Source organism: Trichomycterus rosablanca, chromosome 13 (genome assembly GCF_030014385.1).
Source record: "Trichomycterus rosablanca isolate fTriRos1 chromosome 13, fTriRos1.hap1, whole genome shotgun sequence".
NCBI classification, from domain to species: domain Eukaryota; kingdom Metazoa; phylum Chordata; class Actinopteri; order Siluriformes; family Trichomycteridae; genus Trichomycterus; species Trichomycterus rosablanca.
This window is the reverse complement of record NC_086000.1, coordinates 22,646,328-22,673,621: the sequence shown is the minus strand read 5'-3', so window position 1 is coordinate 22,673,621 and position 27,294 is coordinate 22,646,328. Positions and strand designations below refer to the sequence as shown.

The following is a 27,294-nucleotide window of genomic DNA, read 5'->3' as shown; positions in this document are numbered from 1 at the left end:
TAAGGTAAGCTTCTAGCTCTGTAGCTAGAGCTAACGCTAATTGTTTAACAGCGAAAACAAAACGACAACTAGTTAGATATATGGACATTCTTTCAGTGTTTAGGCCTTTTCTTTCAGTGATACCTGGGCTGCTATTGTTAAGTGATAAAGATTTGCTTCTTGCTTGGTTGGGTCTGACATTTAAAGGCAATATAGTTGAGTAAGAACTTGTTTTCAAACATAGCTAATAAGCTTGCTGAAAGTTAACGTCTGTTTGTTGAACTCACATGGGAAAGAAACGTAAACGATAATGCCAACAGCTCATCAAATCTAAATGAAATGGTTGTAAATTTGTGAAGGATCTGGGTCACAGACACGATGAGTGATCTGCTGACTTTGGCAGCAGTGACTTTGTCTTCTTCTGGAAGAGGAAGATGACACTATAGGAAGGGGGTGATCTGCTTTAGAGTCGATCAAAAGAAACCCAGTGACAACTAGAAAATGCCCCGAAGAAAACAATCGAATCCACAGCCCGTTAAATGTAAGTACCGTGTTTATTTACATGTCTGTAGTATGTTGCTAACTTCTATCTCCAGGACAAAGTTCTTTTACTACAGTACCCATGCATGTTTCAGATTAGGAGTGTCAAACTCAGCCACAGCCCTACAGAGATGTTTTCCCTTTTTAGTACAACAAATGTACCACAGTATAATGTGTATTTACCACAGTGTAATACGGTATAAGATATAATAGTAAACTGCAGTGCTCTAACCCCTGTTTCACCCTGTTAGGTAACCGCATTCATATCAATATTCATCATTTATAATTAGTGAAGTGCACTATATTGACATGTCAATTAAAGTAGCTATACAGAAATCAATAAATAATTGTCATTTTACTGTATTACACACTGATAGTAAAACATTTGTTCTTGTAATATTTCCAAAAAAAGCTTTTATTTATTTTTTACAAAAAAATACAACATATAGGCATACATTTCTTACTATGCTTCAAGTTCCTTTTATTTCACAGCTTGCTGAGTTGTAGCACTATCTTAAAATGTTCTTTTCTCACTTCCTCTCTTCCTTTGTCGTTTTGTCCTAATTCCGTTTCCCTGACAATCTCTGCCAAGACCTTTGGAGCTAACCCATCTCTGTCCTGCTGTTCTACCCCCACTTTTATTTATCCGAGCCTTGTTTTTGTGGTTCCAGTTGACAATTGACAATTCATCTTTTAACAACCTAAACAACATTGGAGTGGCTTCAAGGCAAGTCTATGAATGTCCTTGACTGGTTCACCCAAAGCCCAGACATAAACCCAGTTGAGCATCTGTGGAGAGGCCAGAAGATGGCAGTTTTCACATGCTTAGCATGAAATCTAACAGCTTGACAGGTTTGCCATGAAGAATTGAATAAACTGCCCACATCCAGTTGTGCACAAATTGTAGAGATGTATCCAGGTGTTAATTCTTTAATGAATAAAATATTTCATTTCTTTGATAGTAAAAAATATAATTATGTGTGATTAAGTGTAGAATGATGGGTAAAATCATTCAAATCAGATCTGAAACACAAAAGGTCAAGGGCTCTAAATATTTTATGAATCCACTGGACATATACTGCCATGTGCTTTACCTCACTTAAACTTAGGTGCATTTTAATAAGACTTAATTAATTAACTTTTCAGTGAGAATCTTTCATTAGAAAATGTAATTGTAAGGATTTAATAATATGCAGTTCTCTTTTATTATTATACAGCGGGATCTGAAGAAGCCACTGGAATTGGTCAGCCAGAGAGCCTGGTCCTGGAGGGTGATTTCCTCCTTGGGCAGGACTTTGGAGAGAATGACTACAGGATCATAGGATTTGAACGAGACTCTGGTAAATAGTGTTCAGTAATTTAGCTTTTTAGCATACATAATTTTGGCAATAACTAGAGTTGGGTTAATTTCCCAAAATCTTCTATGAATGTGTTTTTACTTGTCTATCACACTGTATGTATATAATCATAATATTGTGATTTTTGTGGAAAAGTCATAGAATTGTCTTCTTTTTTTACGTATTGAGTGCATTTTGTTCCTTTGGGGATTCCATAGTAAAAGGAAAAGTGTGCTTCTCTACACACATGATTATCCCTATGCTGCTCCCTAAAAGAACAAGTCAGTAAAGTATTATGCTACTGATAGTTTGTCTATGTACAGTTTATTTCTTTCTTTATAAACTCGCCAAACTCTAAAGACGCTCGGTTAAACTTGCAATCGATTAGACAAAATGTCCAAGAAGTCTAAAGCAGCTAAAACACTACTCAGGTAACTGAGTTTGGAAAACTCCCCACCGATTATGTGGACGCAGAGGGGGTGTGTGTGTTTTCATCATTTAATTTGTAATTAGTGTTATTTAATGACTGCCGTGAAATGTGGCACTTTTGTGATCTGTGCACATTTTCCCCTCAATTTAGTACAGCCCTATATACAGTGTATCACAAAAGTGAGTACACCCCTCACATTTCTGCAAATATTTTATTATATCTTTTCATGGGACAACACTATAGACATGAAACTTGGATATAACTTAGAGTAGTCAGTGTACAGCTTGTATAGCAGTGTAGATTAACTGTCTTCTGAAAATAACTCAACACACAGCCATTAATGTCTAAATGGCTGGCAACATAAGTGAGTACACCCCACAGTGAACATGTCCAAATTGTGCCCAAATGTGTCAATATTCTGTGTGACCACCATTATTATCCAGCACTGCCTTAACCCTCCTGGGCATGGAATTCACCAGAGCTGCACAGGTTGCTACTGGAATCCTCTTCCACTCCTCCATGATGACATCACGGAGCTGGTGGATGTTAGACACCTTGAACTCCTCCACCTTCCACTTGAGGATGCGCCACAGGTGCTCAATTGGGTTTAGTCCATCAACTTTACCTTCAGCTTCCTCAGCAAGGCAGTTGTCATCTTGGAGGTTGTGTTTGGGGTCGTTATCCTGTTGGAAAACTGCCATGAGGCCCAGTTTTCGAAGGGAGGGGATCATGCTCTGTTTCAGAATGTCACAGTACATGTTGGAATTCATGTTTCCTTTAATGAACTGCAGCTCCCCAGTGCCAGCAACACTCATGCAGCCCAAGAACATGATGCTACCACCACCATGCTTGACTGTAGGCAAGATACAGTTGTCTTGGTACTTCTCACCAGGGTGCCGCCACACATGCTGGACACCATCTGAGCCAAACAAGTTTATCTTGGTCTCGTCAGACCACAGGGCATTCCAGTAATCCATGTTCTTGGACTGCTTGTCTTCAGCAAACTGTTTGCTGGCTTTCTTGTGCGTCAGCTTTCTTCTGGGATGACGACCATGCAGACCGAGTTGATGCAGTGTGCGGCGTATGGTCTGAGCACTGATAGGCTGACCTCCCACGTCTTCAACCTCTGCAGCAATGCTGGCAGCACTCATGTGTCTATTTTTTAAAGCCAACCTCTGGATATGACGCCGAACACGTGGACTCAACTTCTTTGGTCGACCCTGGCGAAGCCTGTTCCGAGTGGAACCTGTCCTGGAAAACCGCTGTATGACCTTGGCCACAAAGCTGTAGCTCAGTTTCAGGGTGTTAGCAATCTTCTTATAGCCCAGGCCATCTTTGTGGAGAGCAACAATTCTATTTCTCACATCCTCAGAGAGTTCTTTGCCATGAGGTGCCATGTTGAATATCCAGTGGCCAGTATGAGAGAATTGTACCCAAAACACCAAATTTAACAGCCCTGCTCCCCATTTACACCTGGGACCTTGACACATGACACCAGGGAGGGACAACGACACATTTGGGCACAATTTGGACACAATTTGGACATGTTCACTGTGGGGTGTACTCACTTGTGTTGCCAGCTATTTAGACATTAATGGCTGTGTGTAGAGTTATTTTCAGAAGACAGTAAATCTACACTGCTATACAAGCTGTACACTGACTACTCTAAGTTATATCCAAGTTTCATGTCTATAGTGTTGTCCCATGAAAAGATATAATGAAATATTTGCAGAAATGTGAGGGGTGTACTCACTTTTGTGATACACTGTATATATCATATGATATGATATGGGCATGTTACATTGTAGGTTAGTGCAACAATATTCTTGAGTAAAACATTCATGCAGACGTTACACAAAAAGATCTGCCGTATGGATGTGACATCACTAAGGTTTTGGAACGTAAAACATGCTGTGAATTTATAAGATATAAAATATATAGGAAGTAAAACAGATTTTAACCTGTGACAACTCCTGTCACCTGTCACTCGAGAGTGTCATTAGTGAGTGACTATTGGGATTATTAAATAAAAATAGCGTTGCATAGTGCCAGTCTTACATTTTTTCTAAAGTTAAATGATGGCAATTGGCTTGTGGAATAATAATTAAATGATTTTTTTTCCCACTATTTTTGGTTATCTTTATAATCCCTTATCTCAGCCAAAAACAGACTAATTGTGGGAGGTCTAGTGAAGCAGATATGGCATTTTCTGATCAGCATTATTGAAGAACAGCGAACTGTACAGCCCTAATTCTTATACATAAACATATACACGTTACCTACAAGACTTGTTTTATGTGGTAGTTCAATAAATCACATGGTTGAAGACCACTTAAAATATTTATTGAAAACCTAACTAAACACAGATTATATATATTTAAAATATTAATATTTATTTGGCCTGTAAAAGAGAATGGATATGCTGGTGGTAAATGTGACCTCTTTCGAAAGGCTTTCAGAAACAGCCAAAGAATTAAGAATTAAGCATAAACAAAAAGTAAGTAGAAACTAGAGAGACAATCTGTGTATTTGTTCCATATTACTGATACTAGCTTTTGCATAGAATTTGCTGTAAGTAAAATTTCCTGTCCTTTTGTCAAGACTGATGAAACACATATTGGGTTTCGTTCCAGATTCGGTGACTGCTGACATGGGAATTCCAGCCTATTCCTTCAGCGATGAGGAGTGCTCCAGTTACAACCGCCTCAGCATGGAGAGTGACTTTGAGGACCCCCGAGACACAGAGAGTGAACGGGAGGAGATGGGTGGAGACTCAGCCTTCACTCCTTACCTCTCTTGTAGGCAGTGTGGTCAGCTCCTTGGTGACCCTCTTAGTGGAGACCTCGATATAGTGGGGCTCTACTGCCTTCAATGTAGTGGTGAACAAAGGGGCATGCTTCAAGAGCATGATCAGGAAGAAGAAAATCTTTTTGCCCAGGGCTCTCAACAGAATGAGCACAAAGCAGGATCTACCCCGAACGGCAACTCTTACAAAACCTACTCATGCAAATTGTGCAGCTTCACATCACGCTACTCTAACCATTTAAAGCGGCACATGAAAACGCACAATGGCGAGAAACCCTTCCAATGCCAGCACTGTGCCTATGCCTCGGCTCAGCTGGTTAACCTACAGAGACACGTACGCACACACACTGGGGAGAAGCCATACAAGTGTGATTACTGTACATTTGCCTGCAACTCCCTTGGTAACCTGAAGAGGCATCAACGTATGCATACTCAGGAGAAGTCCAATAAGTGTAGCCAGTGTGATTTCCTCGCAGATAGCAGTCTCACACTAAAGAAACATATAATGACTCACCAGAAGGATGCATGCCCAGCTACGATGGAAGGTATTTCTTTGAGTAGTCTTTCACCATAAGTTTAACAATTAATTTGACAAGAATTTACAAGGCCTATTTGCCCTGCTAAAGATTAAAATAGACTTTAGCTTTTTTATGTTGCAGCTAATATAAAGTAGTGACAAGAGTGTTTTTTGTTCATTGAGGCAACAAAAACTGCAGTTAAATGTTACAAAAATGAAATAACCATCTGGTGGTACTGCAGCCTAATGTGCTAGCTCACCACCACTGAGATCAGAATTCAGATCCTAGCTGTGCTTAGACAGGCATGATTGTTATCAGCTTTTAGGAGTTGCTTTTAGACTTTGTGAGCGGGTGGAAGCAGAAAATTGCATGTCTTTAGTTAGACACCATCTCTCGTTTGTTAGCTAAAGAGGAACTGCTCAGTGCACAATGCACTGCATACGTCATAACACGAGTGAAGTAGGAAAAGGTTAGTTCCTTAAATTTTATTGCCTCACAAAGAGGAAGAGGTTTACTTTCTGTGTGTTCCTTACCCCTTCTTTTTTAAATTTTTCTTTCAGAGACTATAGTGTCTGATCTGAGTCTACACATCAGTGCTGATAGTCACCCACCTACCCTGCTGGAGGCTGAAGGTCTGGATCAGGGGTCAGAGGCGCTGACCGAGCAGCTCTTCCCCTTCACGTGCCGTGTGTGTGGCTCCACACTGGAAAAGGAGGAGGCACTTGACTCGCACATCTGCAGGAAGTGTGCCCTGGACATGTTAGCAAAGAGCACACCCTCCAGCCCTGAGAAAGAAGACAAGCTCTATTCGTGCACTTCATGCCCCTTTATCACACAGTATCCCAACCACCTAGCACGCCATATGAAGACTCACAGCGGCGAGAAGCCGTACAAGTGCCCGCAGTGCAGCTACGCCTCTGCTCACTTTGACAACCTGAAGCGACACCACCGCGTACATACAGGAGAGAAGCCTTATAAGTGCCCCCTATGTGACTATGCTTGTGGCAACCTGGCCAATCTGAAGCGGCACGAGCGCATCCACTCGGGTGCCAAGCCCTTCCAGTGTACTGTGTGCAGTTACAGCTGCAACCAGAGCATGAACCTAAAGCGCCACATGTTGTGTCACACTCGGGAAAAACCCTTTAAGTGCCAGGAGTGTGCCTACACCACAGGCCACTGGGACAACTACAAAAGGCACCAAAAAAAGCACAGCCGCTCCACTGAAGGCTGGATTAAGATGTCGTTGCCGAAAAAGGAAGACGAGGAGGAGGAGGGGGAGATGTAGTAGGATGAGAAGATTATTTCTCTTAATATTTAGTTCATGCCACCTTACTGATTTCAAATTGTGAAGGTGCTATTCTACAATTGGGTCTCAGTTAACTTTTGAACTTGCTTAAAAATTTTTATACAAGCCTTTCTTTCGTAACAGATCTAACAACAATAATGATGATAGTAAAGCTAACAGTGACTGATTAGTGGCCTTAGTTTCAGAAATATACTTTTCTTTAATATACTTCCTATGTGTTAGATTATAATCCATGATCTCAACAGTTTTTGGGGTTAAAGTTAATTTAGAAAGCCGTAAAGACAATTGACTATAAAGTATTTTTGCAGCATATGATTTAGGACAAAGACAAAAGCCCCTATTATGATATATGTTTAAAACAGTGACAGCAAAATAACCATTTTTTTGTAGAGAAGCTCATTCATGTCTTTTTTTCGGTTCAGTGTCTGATTATTAGAAAACAAAAGCATTTTACTTACAAAATCATGTCATGATTAGTTAAATTTTTGTATGAAGTCTTACTCTATTCTGTCACTTGTTCCACCAGTCTGGTGACAGTTTGCAGCAAACCTATAATAACTGATCTTTGCTGTGGTAAAGCCAAATATTTCTTAGTAGAAAAATTTCTGTTGTCAGACAGTATACATCAGTAGCTGAGGTAAATCTTTCCCAAGTTGCTGAATGCCAGGTTATTTCTATCACTGTGTCCATGCCAAATTCACAAGCTGATGCAAATAAGAGATTTACAAGAATTTGAAGCATAACATCAAACTGAATAAATAAAGCACAGAATCAAAACATGAAAGAAAATGCTTTAAATTAAATAAATAAAAAAATATGGAAGTTAAAGAGAGCAAAACTGTTTTCACTGTGTTCAACAATAAAAAAAGTATAATGTTTTCACTATCCACTGCACATTTAATATGTGGATTTTAATACGCCTAGATAAGCTGTTTAAACTGATTTATATCTCAGAGCACAGCTAATCATTATTTTTTGACTTTTTCATTACATTTAAATAAGAATAAGATCGTTACCAATCATATTGCTGAATCTTCCATAGATACTGTCATTATTGTGTTCTAATAAATATTGGCCATTGTTAAAATTTAGGATTTAATGTAACATTTACTGGCACTGTCAAAAAAGTTAAACTTAGTTAGTGCAGCTATAAAGCACTGATAACACAAGGCGCTACACTATTATTAGTCAGTGCAAAAATGTTGCACTTTTGATGATTTTTTAATTTTATTTCCATAGCTCTTAATATTCTGAAAACAAGACCGCAATTTTCAGTTTTTACAGTGCAGCAGAAATTCATGTTCTGTTTTGCATTGCTCAAACTTTCTCTGTCGCATAATGTGTGAAGATTTTCAGCTTAATGCAAACATTTAAATTTCAGGTTTTCAAGTAAAGAAAAATGTATATGGACATTCCCTGTTGAGGAAGCAACAAGTCAACAAAACATGACATTTGACCATGGTTGTTCCTGTTTTAAAGCACAAAGCATTCAGATGTCATTTCATGCATCCGGCTTGAAAATTTGGTATTTACACAAACGGGCTGATTGTGGACAATCAATACATCTACTGTAAACTGTTCTAAGAAGGTAATTTGTAGAATACAACTGTACTGTGCCTGTCTTTATGATCTATTGAATGAAAGTGAAAGGTTGATACTGTTTTTTATTTTTTAAATGAATTTATTTACACTGAATACCTCTTGGCTGCTAAGTGTTGTAGGATGTACAAATATGGTCATGTGTTGGTGCCTTTTCTGGAATGTTATTTACATCATTGCCCAATTTTACTGCAAAAGGATTGTTGGCTGCCACTGTACTAATGCTGCATTGATTTGTGTGTGTGTGCATGCAAGCAGGTGGGCATGCCTGTGCTTGTGCGTGTGTGTGTGTATGCGCATGACAGCAGGTGGGCATGCCTGTGCTTGTGCGTGTGTGTGTGTATGCGCATGACAGCAGGTGGGCATGCCTCTGTTTGTGCGTGTGTGTGTGTGTGTGTGTGTGTGTTGTTGGGCGTTTGGATGGAGGTATTCCTCAGTCCCCCAGCACTCACCTTCTATTTTCAGGACATTAAATAGGCACCTGACTTTGTGTGGGTGGGTGGATGTTTGTCACTTTCAGATCATGATTCTTGTTAATTTATTTCATGTACTATCTACTGTGAAATTATGTTTATAAAAATAACCCATTAAAATGATTAGTAATATGTTTATGTTTGGCTTGCGGTGGAAAAAAAGGAAATTAGACCACATTTGGTTATGATTCCTTTATTGACACAGACACAAGTGCATTTGTCATGACTGTTTTTGTACAACATGTGTATATATAGTACAGATAAAGCTTAGTATTTTATACAGATAGTCCATCAAGATAATTAACCATTTAATGAAATCAGGGAATAAGGCAACATTTATGCATAATTGACATGATGTTTGCTCCATGTTGTTTAAAGAGTTATTTATGTACTGCATATTATTTTTGTGATTTTTGTTTCTGTGATTGTTGTGAGGGCTTGTTGAGTAACCCTTGGCTTTATAATAAAACACATTTTTAGATTTTTATAAAATAATATGAGAAATGTCTTGACGTTTTATTACTTAAAAGAAAGAACCAGTTTATTTCTTGGCATTTAACAGTGTCTGCCTCTAGAGAGCAGTATAGTGCTTGTAAAGAAAATATGTAGCATTTCTCCATCAGTCTTCTTTTTATCCCTTTAACTTAAACTAATAGTAGAACAACTGAACACTTTACTGTTTTGTTTTTCAGATGGGTGTAACATTAGCAGTCTTATAAAGCTTTGTGTTGCTGGCTGAAATCACGGCGCAGTAGCTGGTTGAAGGGGACCAAACCTCACTTAGACTCCTGACTTGGTTCCGTTTTACCAGCCACTAAGACGTGTTGCCTGGTCGTTTGTAGCATTTAAGATTTAGACTTACTTCATATACTATAGTAAATTCTTTTTAATTTCCCTAAAGATAGAGTGTACATTGGTACCATGGACGTTTTTTTTTTTTTTTTTTTTACAATTTTAGGCTTATAGTAAAGTTTCCATTTATGGAATATAAATACCTCAAGTTGTTATCAGGAAACACTGAGTAATTGGAAATTTGGACGTTTCTAAAAATCTGTTTTAAACTTAATCCCCAAAATAGATAAATATCTTCTCAGCTTCAACTAAGTCTGTGGAATTTGACACAACTATGTAGCGTGTAAATATATGACACTATGACAGTATGGAAACAGCACACCCAAATGATCCTGCTCCCACCTGTCTCTCTATTAATATAAGTACACACTTTTCAGGGACTGCACCTGTGTTCTGTCACTCAGCTTGTACCATCCCAGGCTGGATAAGATGCTACTCCATTTGCACTTAGCAGCATGTGTGTCAACTTAAATATATAGAATATCATCTCCATGTAATGTCAGCTTGCTCAGACTGCCTGATACTGTCTTCGTTAATATTGTGCATCTGTCCAAATAAAGATGAAAACCTCAAGCTGCATAACAAATTTTGAAAAGTGGTTATACAGTTTTGCGTTCATTTGGTTAATTCATCAACCCTAGTAAGTAAAAACGATGTACATGATGAATGAGGCCCTCTGAAACCACACACTTCCTTACATTCCATAGCTGCATTTAGTATATGAGGATATAAGGAAGTATGTCATCTCAAAGAGAACAGGATTCTTCTTATGCTGTGCTAATACTCATTCACTTTTTAAAAGTACACAATGTTTCCATGGTGCCCTGATTGTATAAAGTAATAATATACATTATTTTAAATACTGTGGAGAAAACGTCCATTGTACAACATTAAACTTCTGTCCTTTTAGGTGTTTCTTTTTCTAAACACACCTTGGCTTTTCAGACTAATCAGACAATTTATGGACAGTGTTTTATGAAGTTAACAATAAAAATGGACATGACAAAACCTTTTAACACAATTGATAATCTAGTTACAATTGTTACAAGGTCTCTTTAACCAGCTAAAATCTATTCTTTTACAACAATTTGCAATTTGAAACTTATTTGGATAATCCTAAGGCTTTCCATTCTTTCCATTACTTGCCTATCCCCTGAAGGCTGGTCCTTCACCTTCGATGGGGTCCAGTGAGTCCACCTCAGCCTTCTCTCAGTACCTTGTGCTCCACTCCTGACGGTATCCTTGTCTGCAGTCCAGCGCTGGACTGTATCCAGGCCAGGCTTGGGTTCTGAGCCTTTTCTATGAGCTGCCCTCCCCCTTGTTGCTGGCCTTCCACCTGTCAGTGTCCTTTAGAGGCCTGGGGCTCTCCTGTGCCTTCTGTTCCCAGGCCTCAGCTCTCTGACAGGGCCGGCCAGCCTGTGAAATCACACCTCTCAGCTGTTCCAACTGCACTCGAGACATCCTATACCCACTGCTCCCTCTTGCACCCAATGTCATTAACTCCTTAAAAAAGAAGCGTGTTTGGGGGGCAGGGTGGAGCGGGAGACAACTGCAAGAAGTTTTTATTGGGATAGTAGAGCGCAAAATGGTTTCAGCAGCACAGCTGAGTGAGGAGTTTGTATTTTTGGTATGGGGCATGTTTAACTCTGCCCATGCATGCACCAATGTCCTTTATCTTTAGTGACCAAAAATGACCATGGGTATCCAAGCTTTTTAATGAGGGCCAAAGTTTGTCATATTTAATTAAACAAGGGCTGTGCACCACCCACACTACCTGCTTCACCACTATTAAAAATCCAACTTTTAAATCTACATAGTACAAAAGATGAAAAACACCACTGTAGCTGGTGGTTTTATTTTGGATCATTGGAACTTCCAATAAAGCTTCAATGTTTAAAGCTGATGAGTAAGGAGACCATGATTAGAACTTGGTGCCACTTTTGAATCATTTTAGCAGTATAAATGAGACATAGATCATCCTGAAATATGGGAATTATGAGGTAGGAAGTGTTTGCAAGATAAAGTGCAAATGTTCCTTCAAAATTCCTTATATTGTTTGACAGTTCCTTGATCATGCAAAGCAACAATTTGCCCTAAAGATTTTATCAAGACGAGATACAGTAGATTCCCCTATGGCAATAAAACATGAATCAATCCAGATGTGGTTAATTTGGTAAAATTTGGCTCATCAGACCTGTATACCTTTTCACAGTCAGTGAGTTTTAAATTTACTTTAAAATTGTTTATGTGAAGGTGCTTAATGTATGTAATTTTATGTTACACTTTATGGTTAAATGTTTGCAGACAGACCCTCTAATTATTGAAAAAAAAGGACTGGCATCCTGACTGGGGTGTTTTCTTCCTCTTGACCAATGACTCAGACCCACCACAACCCTGACCATGATAAGGCAGTGATAAAGCAAAATTAACTATTATTAATCAAATGGGTAGAACTCATCCTAGATGGATGGACATGTAATGACAAGTAGACAAATACGTTCCTGAATGCAGGACAAAGTTATCACTGCACCAACCCCACCAACTGTGTGTTAAGCGATCTAAAAATAAATCTAAAAAATCTGCCTGCCCCAATAATGAATTACATTCTACAGCAGGCCATTTAAACACTGATCAGGCAAAGCTTGTCAAAGATCCAAGACTGCTCGCTATGTACACAGTAGGTGGGTTTGTTCTTAATGAGAAAACAGTAATAAATCATTATACTTTTAATAATTAATAAAACATTTAATAATTAGGAATTTAATCATTCTTTTTACAAATGTTTATGTTTCTATGAATATTATGGGGTTAAATTCTGTATGGGTTTAAATGTTTTTCCACAAATTAAGAGTTAGATAATTCAAAACAAAAAGAGAACTGTGTCATGAAACTTCTGAAAAAGCCCTAAAGGGAAGTGAATGCTGGAGATACTGAACCATTACCAAAGTTCACTTAACAGATCTTCATCATCAGATATTTCTCTGCCAGAGAACATCACACACAAAACAAGTCAGGCTGCATGTCAGCTTCTGTGTAAAACTAACATAGTGGGCATTGCTGCCCTTCAATGTTGCCCTTTCGTAATCTCTGTTTATAACTATGAGCTTGTATTATAACTACTCTGCCTCTCGCTCGCTCTCTGTATCCTCATTCGGACTGAGCTTAGATCACAGGTGTTGACCTTAGTGGTCGTGAAGTGTTTGCTTCTGTGTTCACATTTCCCCCTGCTCTCTAGTTTCCAGCTTCAGCTCTGGAAGAGATTATTATTTGTTATCGCCAAGCTAATGGATGGAAAGTTGAAATGGAAAATGGGAAATTTATATAAATTCATATAATGCCACAGCCACTGTAGAATCCAAAAATGAACCTCTTACAATTCATTCCTAAGCAATACCCCAAAGCCCAAAAGTGCAAGACAAACCAAAGTAATATTTAGTTTGTACTATGAAGTGGTGTATATACTGTACATATATGTTACGAAAACAGTAGAAATAAAATACTCATAGGAAACCAACACATACTTAGAAAGACATGCAAAACTTCTCAATAGTTAATTTTGCTTTCATTATTTATTAATATGTTTCAGATTCACGTTATAGAAACTAGCTCATTCTATCTCAAAACTGTGGCCAGTCAGACGCTATAAAGTTGCAAAGCTCATCAATGTTGCGTCAGTTATTTATTTCTCTTCAGTAATGGCTTCATCCTAATAAGTTTCTCAGTCGATCCAGAGTGTATTTTAGAAGTTCAAGGGAGAGTTACACCTTAAACAGGGCACCATTACATTACAGTGACACTGAGCAGGATATTTATTTATTTATTTATTAGGATTTTAATGTCATGTTGTAATGTCAGGGTCTTCTAATACTGATGGTGCCCAGTTTGTGACTTAATACAACATTAGGCCTTTAACACTGAAATGACTTATTCACAAGTCTATGCTGACTCATTAGGGTCGCCATTAAGGGAAGTGAAGCCCTGGTGTGTTTTTGCCAGTTGCCAGGACTGAGGTTGATACAGCTGTTCACTATGGGCTGCACGACCAGTCTCTTTAAGGCCTGCCATTGTGTACGTTCCTATCCCAGAGGTCAAAGGTAATCAACAGCTAAGAAAAAAACAGGTGGAGATTCTGACTGAACATAGCATGTGAGGCCTTTTTTTCCTTATTTGGGAAGACCTTTACAACACGTGGCAAATAAGACATGCATTTATCTTCATGTAGTTGGCAAGTAGTAAACACTACTTTACTAATAAGCTGGTCATGTTGCAGTGGTCAAGCTGAATTAAAGGTGAATGATGACAGCATAAACACTGATAAGCCAAATAAATTGTAAATAAATAAGTGTGCATGTCACCATCAGGGACATATAAAATGTTGGGTTGATGGTAGTTATATACTCATAGTCTATGTGTTAAATGCAGCAGATATGACCAACATGAACACCTACGTAAGTGACTCCGATAAGGGGCTAATCATTATTGCTTGGCGTCTGAGTTTAAGTATCTCCGAGACAGCTTAGGGGTGCTCACAGGTAGCTGTGGTGGGTACCTGTTGACAGTGGATAGATAGCAATGTAATGTCTGACAGACAGACATGACCAGTTCAACCCAGATTTACATCAGGAGAACAGCCTGCTAAAATGCTTTTCTACTCAAATGCTGTCGACTCACTGGTATATCAAAATATGGTAAGTTATTGACTGGTTTAAGTTGTTAAGGAGGTTATGAACCCTGGCTCATGGGCTGTGCTATGGATGCAAAAAATGTTAATATATTAATATAAAAAAGCACCATTCCTCAGTGGCTTTGGAAGACTAAATGCTACAACACCAAAAACATAAAATAGTTGACATCTTGTGGTCTTCCTGGAGATGTAAGCAACAGTCAGATCTCTTATTTCACAAAATGTTATATTTACAGTGGATGTGTAAATCTTAGGGTAAATAGTTTAGAAACATCAGTTTTTAATTAATAGTTAACAATCCACTGCAAACTCTCATTGCTTACACTGAAGTGCTGCTCACATGTAGTCCACCTCCTTTGCCACAGTTGAAAAGGCAGCTGGGGAATGCCCCACCTTAAACCCACCCACTGAGGGCCTGCACATGGTGCACACAGCAGGTGGAGTACAACTAAAAAACTGGCCTCCTCTAGCAATGTCACCTTTGTCCAAGGCCAGGCGTTTTAGCTGGGATGTAATAAGTGCCTAGTGCTCAATCGCTTAAGTTCCTACAAGCTTGGCAGGGCAGGGAAGCAGGCATGCACATTTAGCACATTATCCAAATCTCTGAGATGCCATTGATGTCCTGCTGTTGTCTTCTCTGGGTGTCTGATGACAGATGTAAGGTCATTTGTTTTGAAATTCGCATTTTACTTTGCATGCATTTGTTATGTGTGTCTGACAACGCATAAGCTACAATATGTAAAACCATATACATTTTTCAAACTGAAATACAAATTGCTAAAGTACATCTTAAATATACAACAATAGGCAAAAATACATAAAGACCAATTGTGATTGTGATTTAATTTTAGCCTATTGTCTTTAATTCTGCAAGGCTATAAGGGTCTCTGTAAAAGACCTACAGTTTCAAAATAATACATACATTTTTTAAAGATTCTAGTTAGAAGATGGGTAAGCACTTTCACCTTGTTTCTATGTTTTTTCCTGGCTGCATGTTCAAAGTTGTTGCCAGTTTGAAAGATTTAGATTTACTGTCTTGGCAAATTAAATTGATTTCTTCTTTTTCCCTGTGCATGCTCTATTCATGTTTCCTTCTCTTTCATCCTTTTTTATTTTTCCATTGGCATTTGCTGAGAAGCAGCTCAAAATTGCGATGATCCCATCTTCATATCTCACTGTGAGTAGAGTGTTTTTACAATCATATACACAACTCTACTTTTTGTCAATAATAACATGCTTAATTATTGCCAAAAAGTTCTATTTAATTAAATTTTTTTAAATGCTTTAATACCCAAAATCTTCACACAATCTAGTTGTATCCAATTACTCGATCATATTTCACCTGTACTGCTGCTGCCCTCCATTCCTGACCCAGAAGGGCTGTAACTAACACATGTCCCCTACGACACTTGTGCAATAGCCGACCGCTTCTTTTGACCTGCACCCGGCGTGTTCATATGGAGATCCGTATTATGCAAGGAGAGTCCAGCACTGATCTCCACTATCCCCATTTGTGTGCAAGCCCTCAACTAACCAGCATAAATTGCAGCATTTATGAGAAATTCCTCCAGTCCTCCATTCCCTGGATGAGCCAATTAATGTCTGTATAGATGAAATGTGGAGTCATCTGACCACAAAACTTCCTCTGGCTTTCTGTCTATGTCAGATGACTTTGGGACCAGAGAATTTGCTGGTGTTTTTGCACAAAATGAATATATGGTTCCTCTTCAGGTTGCATTTCTTGATCCAGCAGCGGTGTTGAGTGACAATCATTTTACAAAGTGCTCCCCAGCCCATGTGGCTATATCTATCATGGTAGCATGACGGTTTCTCAAACAATACCACCTGAGGGCTTGATGGTCACAAACAATTAGCAGCAGTGTCCACCTCTGGTCTTTATGCACTGAGATTTCCCTTGAGTCCCTGAATCTTTTAGTGATGTAATGAACTGTAAAAAAGGGGAGGGCTGCAGCAGTACAGGTGAAATATAATCAGGTAATGGAAAAACCTAAATTCTTGTCTTGCACTCAGAAACAATGGCTCATACTTGGTTGCAAAGACCAAGCTTTGGTGAATGCTCCTTTTATATTCAAGCTTGTTGACCTTACCTGTTACCAGTTAAATTGAACAGTGTTACTTGTATAACCTTAGTCTTATTTTGCCTCTGTCCAAAACTTTTATTGAGTGTGTTGCAGATATCCATCATGTTCTACTGTTTTTTTATATTTGCAAATAAACTGTAATGGATATATATTGTCCACCACAAACACTTACATATACACTTATAGATATTCACAAACCTCTGGCTGCCATAAAAATATGTCTTATTAATACCTCAGAATTATGAATGTTTTACTGCAGTAGTTAAAGAAAAATTGTGTCCTTATTAATAGATTGCTGTCTTTGAACATCTTTTCACACTTTAACACATCTGTTTAGTTATTACTTTTTATAGAGAATTCTAGGCAATATTTAGTTGTAATGAAACTGATAGCCAGTGAAATATTTGCATAAAGTGTCTTACCCACATGCATTTAGTAAACAGATGTTTCCTGATAAAAAGAGAAGTTAAGAAGAGGAGGCAAGAAAAAAGGTACAGAGCTCCTACATCCTAGATAGTACAGCTGCAACCCTTATGACCTTTAAAAACAAATGATGAGTTAAATTATAACTATTTTCCAAACATTTTCCATTTTGCCATATACCAATGTGTTAACTTTTAATTGTTTCAACAGCACAGTAAGCATGTAAAAAAAAGCATGTTAAGGCTAAATGTTTACTAGACTATTGCACATTTAGTGAAGCATGCAATACACAATTGTCTAAGTGCATTAAACTGTAGTTCCTGGGTGTGGGGGTGTGGTAAGGCTTTGTTTATGTTTTTTTTTTTTTTTAACTTATTAAACCACCAGTATATGCATGAGTGATCACTGGTTTTCATCACTTTGTAAAGAGGAGTGGGAAACACCTACTGCAAATGTTTCGAATGATAAGAACTCTCTTCAGAGTAGCTAAGGGCATAAGAGCGCTTCTCTTCATCAGCAACATTTACCAACATCGAGAGATCTACCATTTAACAAACATCAATGGGCTTGGTAAGATGTTTATGATTTGCTTAAGTTGCAATACGTTTATTTAAACATATACTTCATAATGCTAATCTGACTTTCATAAGAAACAGTCTCATTTATGTACTGTAGCTACATAAGCAACAACAAAAACAACATATCTGCAGTATGTTTGTTACGACCAGCTGCTATTAACAGTCAGTCATGTGGCCGCAATGTAGTGTGTAATATTGCAAGAGTCAAGAGCTTCAGTTAATGCTAACATCAAACATACAAATGTGAAAAAAAAAAAAAAAATTACCAAGTATCTTAGTAGCATGGTCAGTGCTGCCTTGTTTGAGCATGCCAGGCTGGTTAAGCATGCCAGTAACTGCTGTGATTGTCATACATAACAGTCACAAATTTGCACAGAATTGTATAAAAAACAAAACAACAAGTAAGCAGAATGTCTGCAGGAAGAAAACCTTTTTTGATGAGTAAGATCAAAGTAAAATGGCAAGACAGGAACCAATAAAAATTATGTAATACCTCAACCACTTGATACAACCATGGTGAGCAGAAAAGCATTTTTAATTGTCCAGTTTTGTTAAGCATGTGCCCAAGTTAGCCTCAAGTTTCTGTTTTGGGTTTTTTATTTTACATTTAATTTTTTTAAACATGTTATTATTATTTTGATACATGTTGACATGATTGCTGCAAATTTATCAGCTGCACATTTATAATGTGAATCTCCTGTTCTACCATACACGTGATCACATGTAAACAATACATTTCTTTTAGCTAATAAAAGCTGTGACAACTCTTAGCCTTAAAAATAAAGTGTTTTTTTAAAGAAACTGCAATACAAGTCCTAAATGGTTTGTGCTGAGCTATTCTTAAAGGGTGAAGAAGGTACTTTACATTTGGTGTTCCAAAAACTCCTTGAAAGATTCTATAATATTTAAACCTGGTGATTGGGGAGGTCATAAGAGGTTTTTTCCTTTGGATCCTTGTGTTCATCAAACCACTTTTAAACAGTGTGAACATTATGTAGGTATTATTATCACAGAATATATATATATATATATATATATATATATATATATATATATATATATATATATATATATATATATATATATACCTTAATCCACCCAGATCTATGAAATCTGATTTATGTGGAATAATCACATTTCATGACTTCCAGGTCTTGTACACCTTACACCCTTGATACAAAAGGTTTTCAAACTTTCAAAATTTCCAGCTTGGTAAAGCTAATGGCTTACAGTTTTGCTTTGTCATAGCGTAAATGATACATGCTATCAGTTAGCAACTAGCTTAAGATGACTAAAATGTGCCACTTTGTAATTTAATTAATTTCTTCAAAGTTAACTCATTTTTAGTGTGTTATCTATTATTTGGTTTTATTTAACAGCTCAGCAGTTCAGCAGATATAAATGTCTGAGTCTCTGTAATTGCAATTCCATTGTTTTTCAGCAAAATTCACGTCCAAAGCTCTACCCTGGAGATGTTCTTGAATTTCCTCGAAACAAATACTTTTCCCACTTTGGAATCTACTATGGAGAAAGAGATGGCGTTCCATATGTGGCACATTTGACATGCAGGGGTAAGTTTGTCTATACATAGTATTTCAAGCCAGAATAATAATTTGTTTAAGCAGCATTTCTAAAACAAAACATTTATACATATTTTAGATTCTGATACAAAGCTCCTCATCTTTGGCCGGGCTTTGAACTCTTCTGTAAAACTGGAACCACTTGATGTAGTTGGAAAGAAATACAAAGTGAATAATTATCTGGATGACAAGCTCCCACCTCGAGACTTCTACTCCCACATCAAACCAGAGATTGAGGATGCCATGACAAAAACCATCACTTTTGACATTCTGTTTCATAACAGCGAACACCAGGCGACACTGCTACGCTACGGGGTCAAAAAGTCAGAGCAAGTAAGAAATTTGTTTTAGACTAAATAAATAATCAGTTAAATATGAGCACTTTTGTGCCTGTTTCACTTTTCAACCCAAAGGTGTTCAATAGGGTTGAAGTGAAAGATCTGTGCAGGCCAGTCACAGGGTATGTTTACACTTTTGCAGCTTTTACTTAAGCCCAGCACTTGTTTTACATGCAACCTTAAAGGTATTAGCCACCAGGTCAGAATGTGCTTTTAAATGTGCTTTTAAAATGTGCTACCTTTTATTCTAAATTTCACTTTTTAGCGACAGCAGAAAATCTGGAATGTTGCCCAAAATTCGAATTTTCATCCACGACTGCATTTTCAAACAAACCCAATTTGGTGATTAAACCACAAACCTGGCAACTCTGCACACCGACAAATTCTAAACGGTCAACAGGAACAGTGTACAGTGTACCCTTGGGTTACGAACGGTTTACCATACAAACATTTCGGGTTACGAACGATCTTTTTCAACTTAGCGTACAAACAAATTTAGGATTACGAACCGAAATTCGCAAAACACGTGATATCACGAACAAGTTAACTCTGACCGTCTCGCTCTCTCTCTCTCTATATATATATACAGTGAGCGGAGAGAAGACAGTGTTTTTTCAGTGTTTTCTTTATATTTTGTAAAATTCAATAGAATGTGCAAAGGAAGCTTAGTGGTGAGAATCTATTACATTTGTTGTTTTGTATAATTACTCCTGCCAGTAGCTGTCACTGTGTATCAGACAGAGGGGACAGTGAGTGAGAGAGAAGAAGGAAATCGCTGAGTAAAGTATTCTTTCTTTTGTGCAACTACACCTACAAAATACAACACTATTGAAATAAAGTAGGAAATAATAGAGAAATGTGAGTTATTGTTGTTTCTGGTAGATACATTTGATTAAAAAAAAAGAAGGAAATGTGTTATGGTGTACAGTAAAGCACACGTACTGTACTGAAATGTGATGTGTGTTTTATGTACAGTACAGTACTACTGTGTATTGTTGTTTATTATTGTTTATTACAGTAATGTCTATTCTATAATTTAAGATTTAAGGGAAAATATACTTGTATTTATAACAAAAAAAGAGCATTTAAGACATTAGAGAGGTTAGGTAAGAGGGTGGTTGGGAGGTCTGGCACGGATTAATTCTATTTACATTATTTCTTATGTGAAAAATAGGTTTAACTAACGAACATTTTGACTTAAGAACAGCCCTTCGGAACCAACTAAATTCGTAAGTCAAGGGTCTACTGTATTTTATATGACCAATTACAATACAAAAAACTATGAAGCTTAAAAATACATATAACAAAGAGCTTTTCAAGTTTTATTGGACATGCAGATGGTTCTTCTGGATGAGTATTTCTTATCTCTGGGCCATCTGAGCCATTTTTGATATTCTGCACAGTGCTTGTTTAACATAAGTTGCCCAGTGTAAACATACTCAGTCCACAAAATCTTATGAATCCTGATGAACCTTAAAGGTAAGTACTGTATTCAGATAAAGATTCTTTTTACATTCCACACACCTTAGCATTGCTTTCTGTACACTTCACAACAAACGTTTAAATTCTTTATTATAACGTATTTTACTGCTAGTGTTTGTTTACTTTTGGGACATGAAAAATAGCTAACTAGAATTGATGTCTAAGTACTTTTGGTCATGCAATAGATTCCACACCCAGGAACTACAGTTTAATGCACTAGTGAACATTAAGCCTTACATTTTACATGCTTACTGTGCTGTTGAAACAATAAAAAGTTAACACATTGGTATATGGCAAACCTTTAGAGGAAAATGTTTGGAAAATAACAGAATTCATGTCTTGTAGATCAGTTGTAATTTGTTTTTAAAGGTCATAAGGGTTGCAGCTATACTATCTAATAATGCATACGTATAAAAGAATCATCTTGTAATATTGCCTTTTAAATTCTTATTCCTTTCAGATTGAAAAGGTCTATGCAAAGATAGTGCCAACCTGGCGAAAGCCATTTGAGAAGAAAAAGTTTTGAGCCAACATCTCCACATCTCCACTTGGGGGCAGTAAAGACTCATTTAAACTTGTTCTGGTGGAGCAGTCAGTTGTTTTAGAAAGCAGTTGTTTCTTAACGCCAGTATTTTCTTACTCCCACACCTGATTAAGTGTATGATCTTATAATCTCAGTAGTCTAGGTGAAGTGTTCAGCAGTAAAACACTGCACGGTAAAGAACCTCCAAAAGTTAATAACCTTAGTTCTAATGAGCGTTCTATCTATAATAAAATGGTTTTGTAGGCTTAGAAAAACTATCAGACATTGTTTAGAACACATGTGTCAAACTCAAGGCCCGCAAGGTCATTTTATGTGGCCCATGAAAGTCTAAAAGACGTATCATTGTCTTAAAATACATTGTAAATCGTACATAAATTACAGTGGGGCCAAAAAGTATTTAGTCAGCCACTGATTGTGCAGGTTCTCCTACTTAGAAAGATGAGAGAGGTCTGTAATTTTCATCATAGGTACACTTCAACTATGAGAGACAAAATGAGAAAAAAAAAATACAGGAAATCACATTGTAGGATTTTTATAGAATTTATTTGTAAATTATGGTGGAAAATAAGTATTTGGTCACACACAAACAAGCAAGATTTCTGGCTCTCACAGACCTGTAACTTTTTCTTTAAGAAGCTCTTCTGTCCTCCACTCGTTACCTGTATTAATGGCACCTGTTTGACCTCGTTATCTGTATAAAAGACACCTGTCCACAGCCTCAAACAGTCAGAATCCAAACTCAACCATGGCCAAGACCAAAGAGCTGTCGAAGGACACCAGGAAGAAAATTGTAGACCTGCAGCAGACTGGAAAGATTGAATCTACAATAGGCAAGCAGGTTGGTGTGAATAAATCAACTGTGGGAGCAATTGTAAGAAAATGGAAGACATACAAGACCATTGATAATCTCCCTCGATCTGGGGCCCCACGCAAGATCTCATCCCGTGGGGTCAAAATGATCATGAGAACGGTGAGCAAAAATCCCAGAACTACACGGAGGGACCTGATGAATGACCTGCAGAGAGCTGGGACCAAAGTAACAAAGGCTAACATCAGTAACACACTACGCAGAGAGGGACTCAAATCCTGCAGTGCCAGGCGTGTCCCCCTGCTTAAGCCAGTACATGTCCAGGCCCGTCTGAAGTTTGCCAGAGAGCATATGGATGATCCAGAAGAGGATTGGGAGAACATCATGTGGTCAGATGAAACCAAAATTGAACTTTTTGGTAAAAACTCAACTCGTCGTGTTTGGAGGAAGAAGAAAAACCCAAGAACACCATACCTACTGTAAAGCATGGGGGTGGAAACATCATGCTTTGGGGCTGTTTTTCTGCAAAGGGGACAGGACGACTGATCCGTGTTAAGGGAAGAATGAACGGGGCCATGTATCGTGAGATTTTAAGCCAAAACCTCTTTCCATCAGTGAGAGCATTGAAGATGGAATGTGGCTGGGTCTTCCAGCATGACAATGATCCCAAACACACCGCTCTGGCAACGAAGGAGTGGCTCCATAAAAAGCATTTCAAAGTCCTGGAGTCTCCAGACCTCAACCCCATAGAAAATTTGTGGAGGGAGTTGAAAGTCCGTGTTGCCCAGCGACAGCCCCAAAACATCACTGCTCTAGAGGAGATCTGCATGGAGGAATGGGCCAAAATACCAGCTACAGTGTGTGCAAACCTGGTGAAGACTTACAGGAAACGTTTGACCTCGGTCATTGCCAACAAAGGTTATGTTACAAAGTATTGAGTTGAACTTTTGTTATTTTTCAAATACTTATTTTCCACCATAATTTACAAATAAATTCTTTAAAAATCCTACAATGTGATTTCCTGGATTTTTTTTTTCTCATTTTGTCTCTCATAGTTGAAGTGTACCTATGATGAAAATTACAGACCTCTCTCATCTTTGTAAGTAGGAGAACTTGCACAATCAGTGGCTGACTAAATACTTTTGGCCCCACTGTACATCTCCCACAACAAATGTCGATTTTGTGACCCATGACGTGACCGCATCCCGCCACTAGATGGCAGTGTTTCCACATCAGCGTCTAACTAAGGCGGGTTTCAATCAACTGATGTTGAGGAATATCTACAAATAATTCCAATAATCCAAGAAGAGAACATTTAAGCAGAAGGAAGGTAATTTAATGATTTAAGATTGGAAGGTAAATACAATTTTGTGAAAAAAAAAAAGGTACGTCTTTTGTGTTATGAGGCCGTGTTGGTGGTAAAGGAGTACAATATAGCTATAGAAATACAATATAAACACGGAACTAAGTGTGCTAAATTTAGCCTCTAAGAACAACAGCACATTGTCCAAGAATTAAAAGGCAGACTCCAATCGCAGCAGGATACGTTACAAATGGCCCTTTGTTTGTTTGTTTATTAGGATTTTAACGTCATGTTTTACACTTTGGTTCCATTCATGACAGGAACGGTTATTAGTCATTACACAAGGTTCATCAGTTCACAAGGTTATATCGAACACAGTCTCAGACAATTTAGTGTCTCCAATTCACCTCACTTGCATGTCTTTGGACTGTGGGAGGAAACCGGAGCACCCGGAGGAAACCCACACGGAAACAGGGAGAACATGCAAACTCCACACAGAAAGGACCCAGACCGCCCCACCTGGGGATCGAACCCAGGAGCTTCTCGCTGTGAGGCGACAGTGCTACCCCCTTAGCCACCGTGCTGCCCCCAAACGGCCCTTTGAGGGCCAACATAATGCTGATGTGGCCCTCGGTGAAAATGAGTTTGACTCCCCTGGTTTAGAAAGTTTAGAAAAATCCACTCCAGTATTGTTAACAAGGGATTAATACGTAACTGATGGCATGAATAAAATATGACATTTCTTAAAAGGAGTAACAAAAACTTTAGGAGAGTAAGTATGTTGTGAGTAGATTTTTTACAATGACATTTGCATTACTTGCATACAACCACTAAGGTCAATAATTATTTGTACATTTTAATTCCAATATATATATCAGTACATTTTCTGTACTTTCATTATTACAATTGTCTTATTTTGATTGTAATTCTGTACAATTTATTATCTTGATCTTGATATATGTTGTCTTACATTTTTTAACAACAAAATAAACTTTTTTTCATCTTTAAGAGACATCTTTAGTAGAGCAGAGTGTAAAGTGTAATCAAAAGTATGTATAAAAGGGCAGCATAAAAAAGCATGAACAGAACAGAATAAATAAATAAATAAATAATGTATAATTTAAACTGTTTGCTGAGTGAAATTAAATATACAAAATTGTCACATTTAAACACTTCACTAAACATTATGTGTTTTGACAAATGTAACAGTACAGGTAAAGGCAGAGCATATCATATCACACACTTATCATCACTGCAATTGCATATTCAAAGGGTGATAAAAAAAAACAATGCAGATGTTTAATACACTGATAAACAGTACATCTCACTTATCTTTATTATAAATAATATATTATTATATTTATAATATTATAAATAATATTACAAATAATATTTAATGTATTATGTTCATACTAATAAAATTGTTTATAATTGTACTAATATAATCCAAACTACATTTATTTTGTACAAACCCCAAATCCAGAAAAGGTAAGAAGGTATGTGAATTACAAATAAAAATGATTTGTAAATACACAATACAAATACAAAATAATGTTGCTTTACATCAGCAACTTTAAAAAAGTTTAAACAGGCCGCTCAGGTGGCGCAGCTGTAAAAAGACACGCTGCAACCAGGGCTGGATTCTGAGTACGTGGTATCGAATCCAGCTCTGCTTCACCGGTTCGAAGCTGAGTGGCTGTATGGGCAACGATTGGCCGGTTGCTCAGTTGGGGGGTGGGACAAAGAACCGGATGTGGGTCTCTCTCTGTCAGAATGCGATTACGACCTCTGCCGGCTGATTAGAGGTGCCTGCACAAGAGATGAGGAAGAGTGCCCTTAGGGTGTGTCTCTCCGCATGCAACGCTAGGTGGCGCCAAACAATGTGTGGGTGGCAAAAATGCATCTGGCTGCTGCTCATGTTTCGGAGGGGATATGGGTTAGCTTCGATCTCCTCGGTCAGGGCAGGGTTCGGCATAGACAGAGAGGAAGCATGATGCAAATTGAACAATTGGATGCGCTAAAGGGGGAGAAAAAGGGGAAAACATAAAAAAAAAAAAAAAAAAAGTTTAAACAAGGACATTGTGAAATTTCTTAAACACAGGATGCAGTGTTTCGTAATTTATGTATTTTATGATGGTATAACAAGGTAATGAACATTTGCCAATATTTTGTGCAATATCTTGCAGGCAACAAATAGGCTTACGATTACTTTAGTAATTACTGTGAATAAAACGTAGTGTGTTCCTGCATCCACAAATGCAAGACTGTAATGTGATGTAAGATTGTAATCAACCTAAATTTCAAAAGCCAGGTTGTGGCAGGAAGGGCGTTTAGCGTAAAAACTGCAAAGTCTGGTATGCAGACCAGCACTGCTGTGGCAACCCCTAAAAACAGGAGCAGCCAAAAGGGGGAAAAATTATCCATTTGTTTTTCTGAAGATTTCAATGGGGTTTCTTTTTTTGACAGAAAACCTTCAAACAACAATGACCTAACACCAATCAATATGTAGTAAGTCAATCAATAAGCACCTTGCTCTTTAAACACACCCCATTTTGTAACAAGAGCTCACAGAGGCGTTTCACAAAAAAGGCTAAGGTACAGATAAGGTCAATCCAAAAACCATAGTCAAAGTCAGAAGAATAATAGTTGAATAGTCTGCAAACAACACAAAAAAGACACGAAGAAACACGAGGTCAAAGAAGCTGTAGCTATGGTCATAAACAGAATGCTCAGAGGGTCAATGCAAAGCTTGGTGCAGGCTCAGAATAAACACTTATACCTCATGCTGGTCTGCAAACACAAAGTTGCTTAAATACATAGCAATCAAGGCAGGGTAATGCAGGACAGGTAAACACAATCAAAGGTAATCAATGGAACTGAAAATGAGTGTGAAAAACACTAAAACCTCAGGGGCAAAAAATGGGTGGGAAACAAAACCAGGCTCAGACCAGTGCGAGCACTAATACATTTCCAAATATAAAACATATATTCTAAAAACATTCCAAAAGTGACTAAATGCAAGGCAAGTCAAATAAAACTGTTTGTGTTTTGACCACATCTTGTAGTTTAGCTGTTGTGGTTTTGTAATGCGTCATTTACTGAAAATACTGATGAAAAGAAATTTGCTCTGGCAATAAAACCTTTTTAGAGATAGCTGAAATCAAAAGTAAGTAGGAGCCAAGTCTTCAGACAGCCAATGCTCAAGGATTCAAAGCAATGACATTTTGAGTCTAAGTGATTATTGATCTTTCTGGGTTGTGGTGTGGCCTGGCTAAACAGTAGTCACAGGTAAATTTCCATTTTTGCATATGTTCTTATTTTAGTTAAACCTTAGCCTCTATCCTATCTCTTAGATAAGCCTCTTTTGCTGCTTGTTGCAACTCATAACTCTTATCCAGTATCAGTCTTTGCACCTGTCTGTAATGCCATGTCAGAGACAGAACCTGTCTTTAATCACATGTCCATCTCAGTCCCTGTCTCAAATCCCTTGTCACACTATGCATTTTTGTCTGACCCCATGTTTGTTTCAGGCTTTAGTTTTAACCCCTCCATTGATCTTGGTGTCTGATGATATGAGTATTTTACTATTTGTCTTTCTCCAGTGACAGACTCA

At 37.8% G+C, this 27,294-nt stretch overlaps 2 protein-coding genes across 2 annotated transcripts; both read left to right on the top strand.

The window, feature by feature from the left end:
* The first annotated feature begins 361 nt into the window (after positions 1-361).
* LOC134325556 (zinc finger protein 513) lies at positions 362-6,894 on the top strand. Its single transcript, XM_063007799.1, has 4 exons — positions 362-520; positions 1,737-1,859; positions 4,920-5,636; positions 6,170-6,894. Exons 1-4 carry the CDS (start codon positions 481-483, stop codon positions 6,892-6,894), a joined length of 1,605 nt encoding a protein of 534 aa, XP_062863869.1. The 5' UTR covers positions 362-480.
* A 10,670-nt stretch (positions 6,895-17,564) lies between these two features.
* plaat1l (phospholipase A and acyltransferase 1-like) lies at positions 17,565-21,561 on the top strand. Its single transcript, XM_063007971.1, has 4 exons — positions 17,565-17,618; positions 19,068-19,197; positions 19,286-19,539; positions 21,487-21,561. Exons 1-4 carry the CDS (start codon positions 17,610-17,612, stop codon positions 21,550-21,552), a joined length of 459 nt encoding a protein of 152 aa, XP_062864041.1. The 5' UTR covers positions 17,565-17,609; the 3' UTR covers positions 21,553-21,561.
* The last annotated feature ends 5,733 nt before the right edge of the window (positions 21,562-27,294 follow it).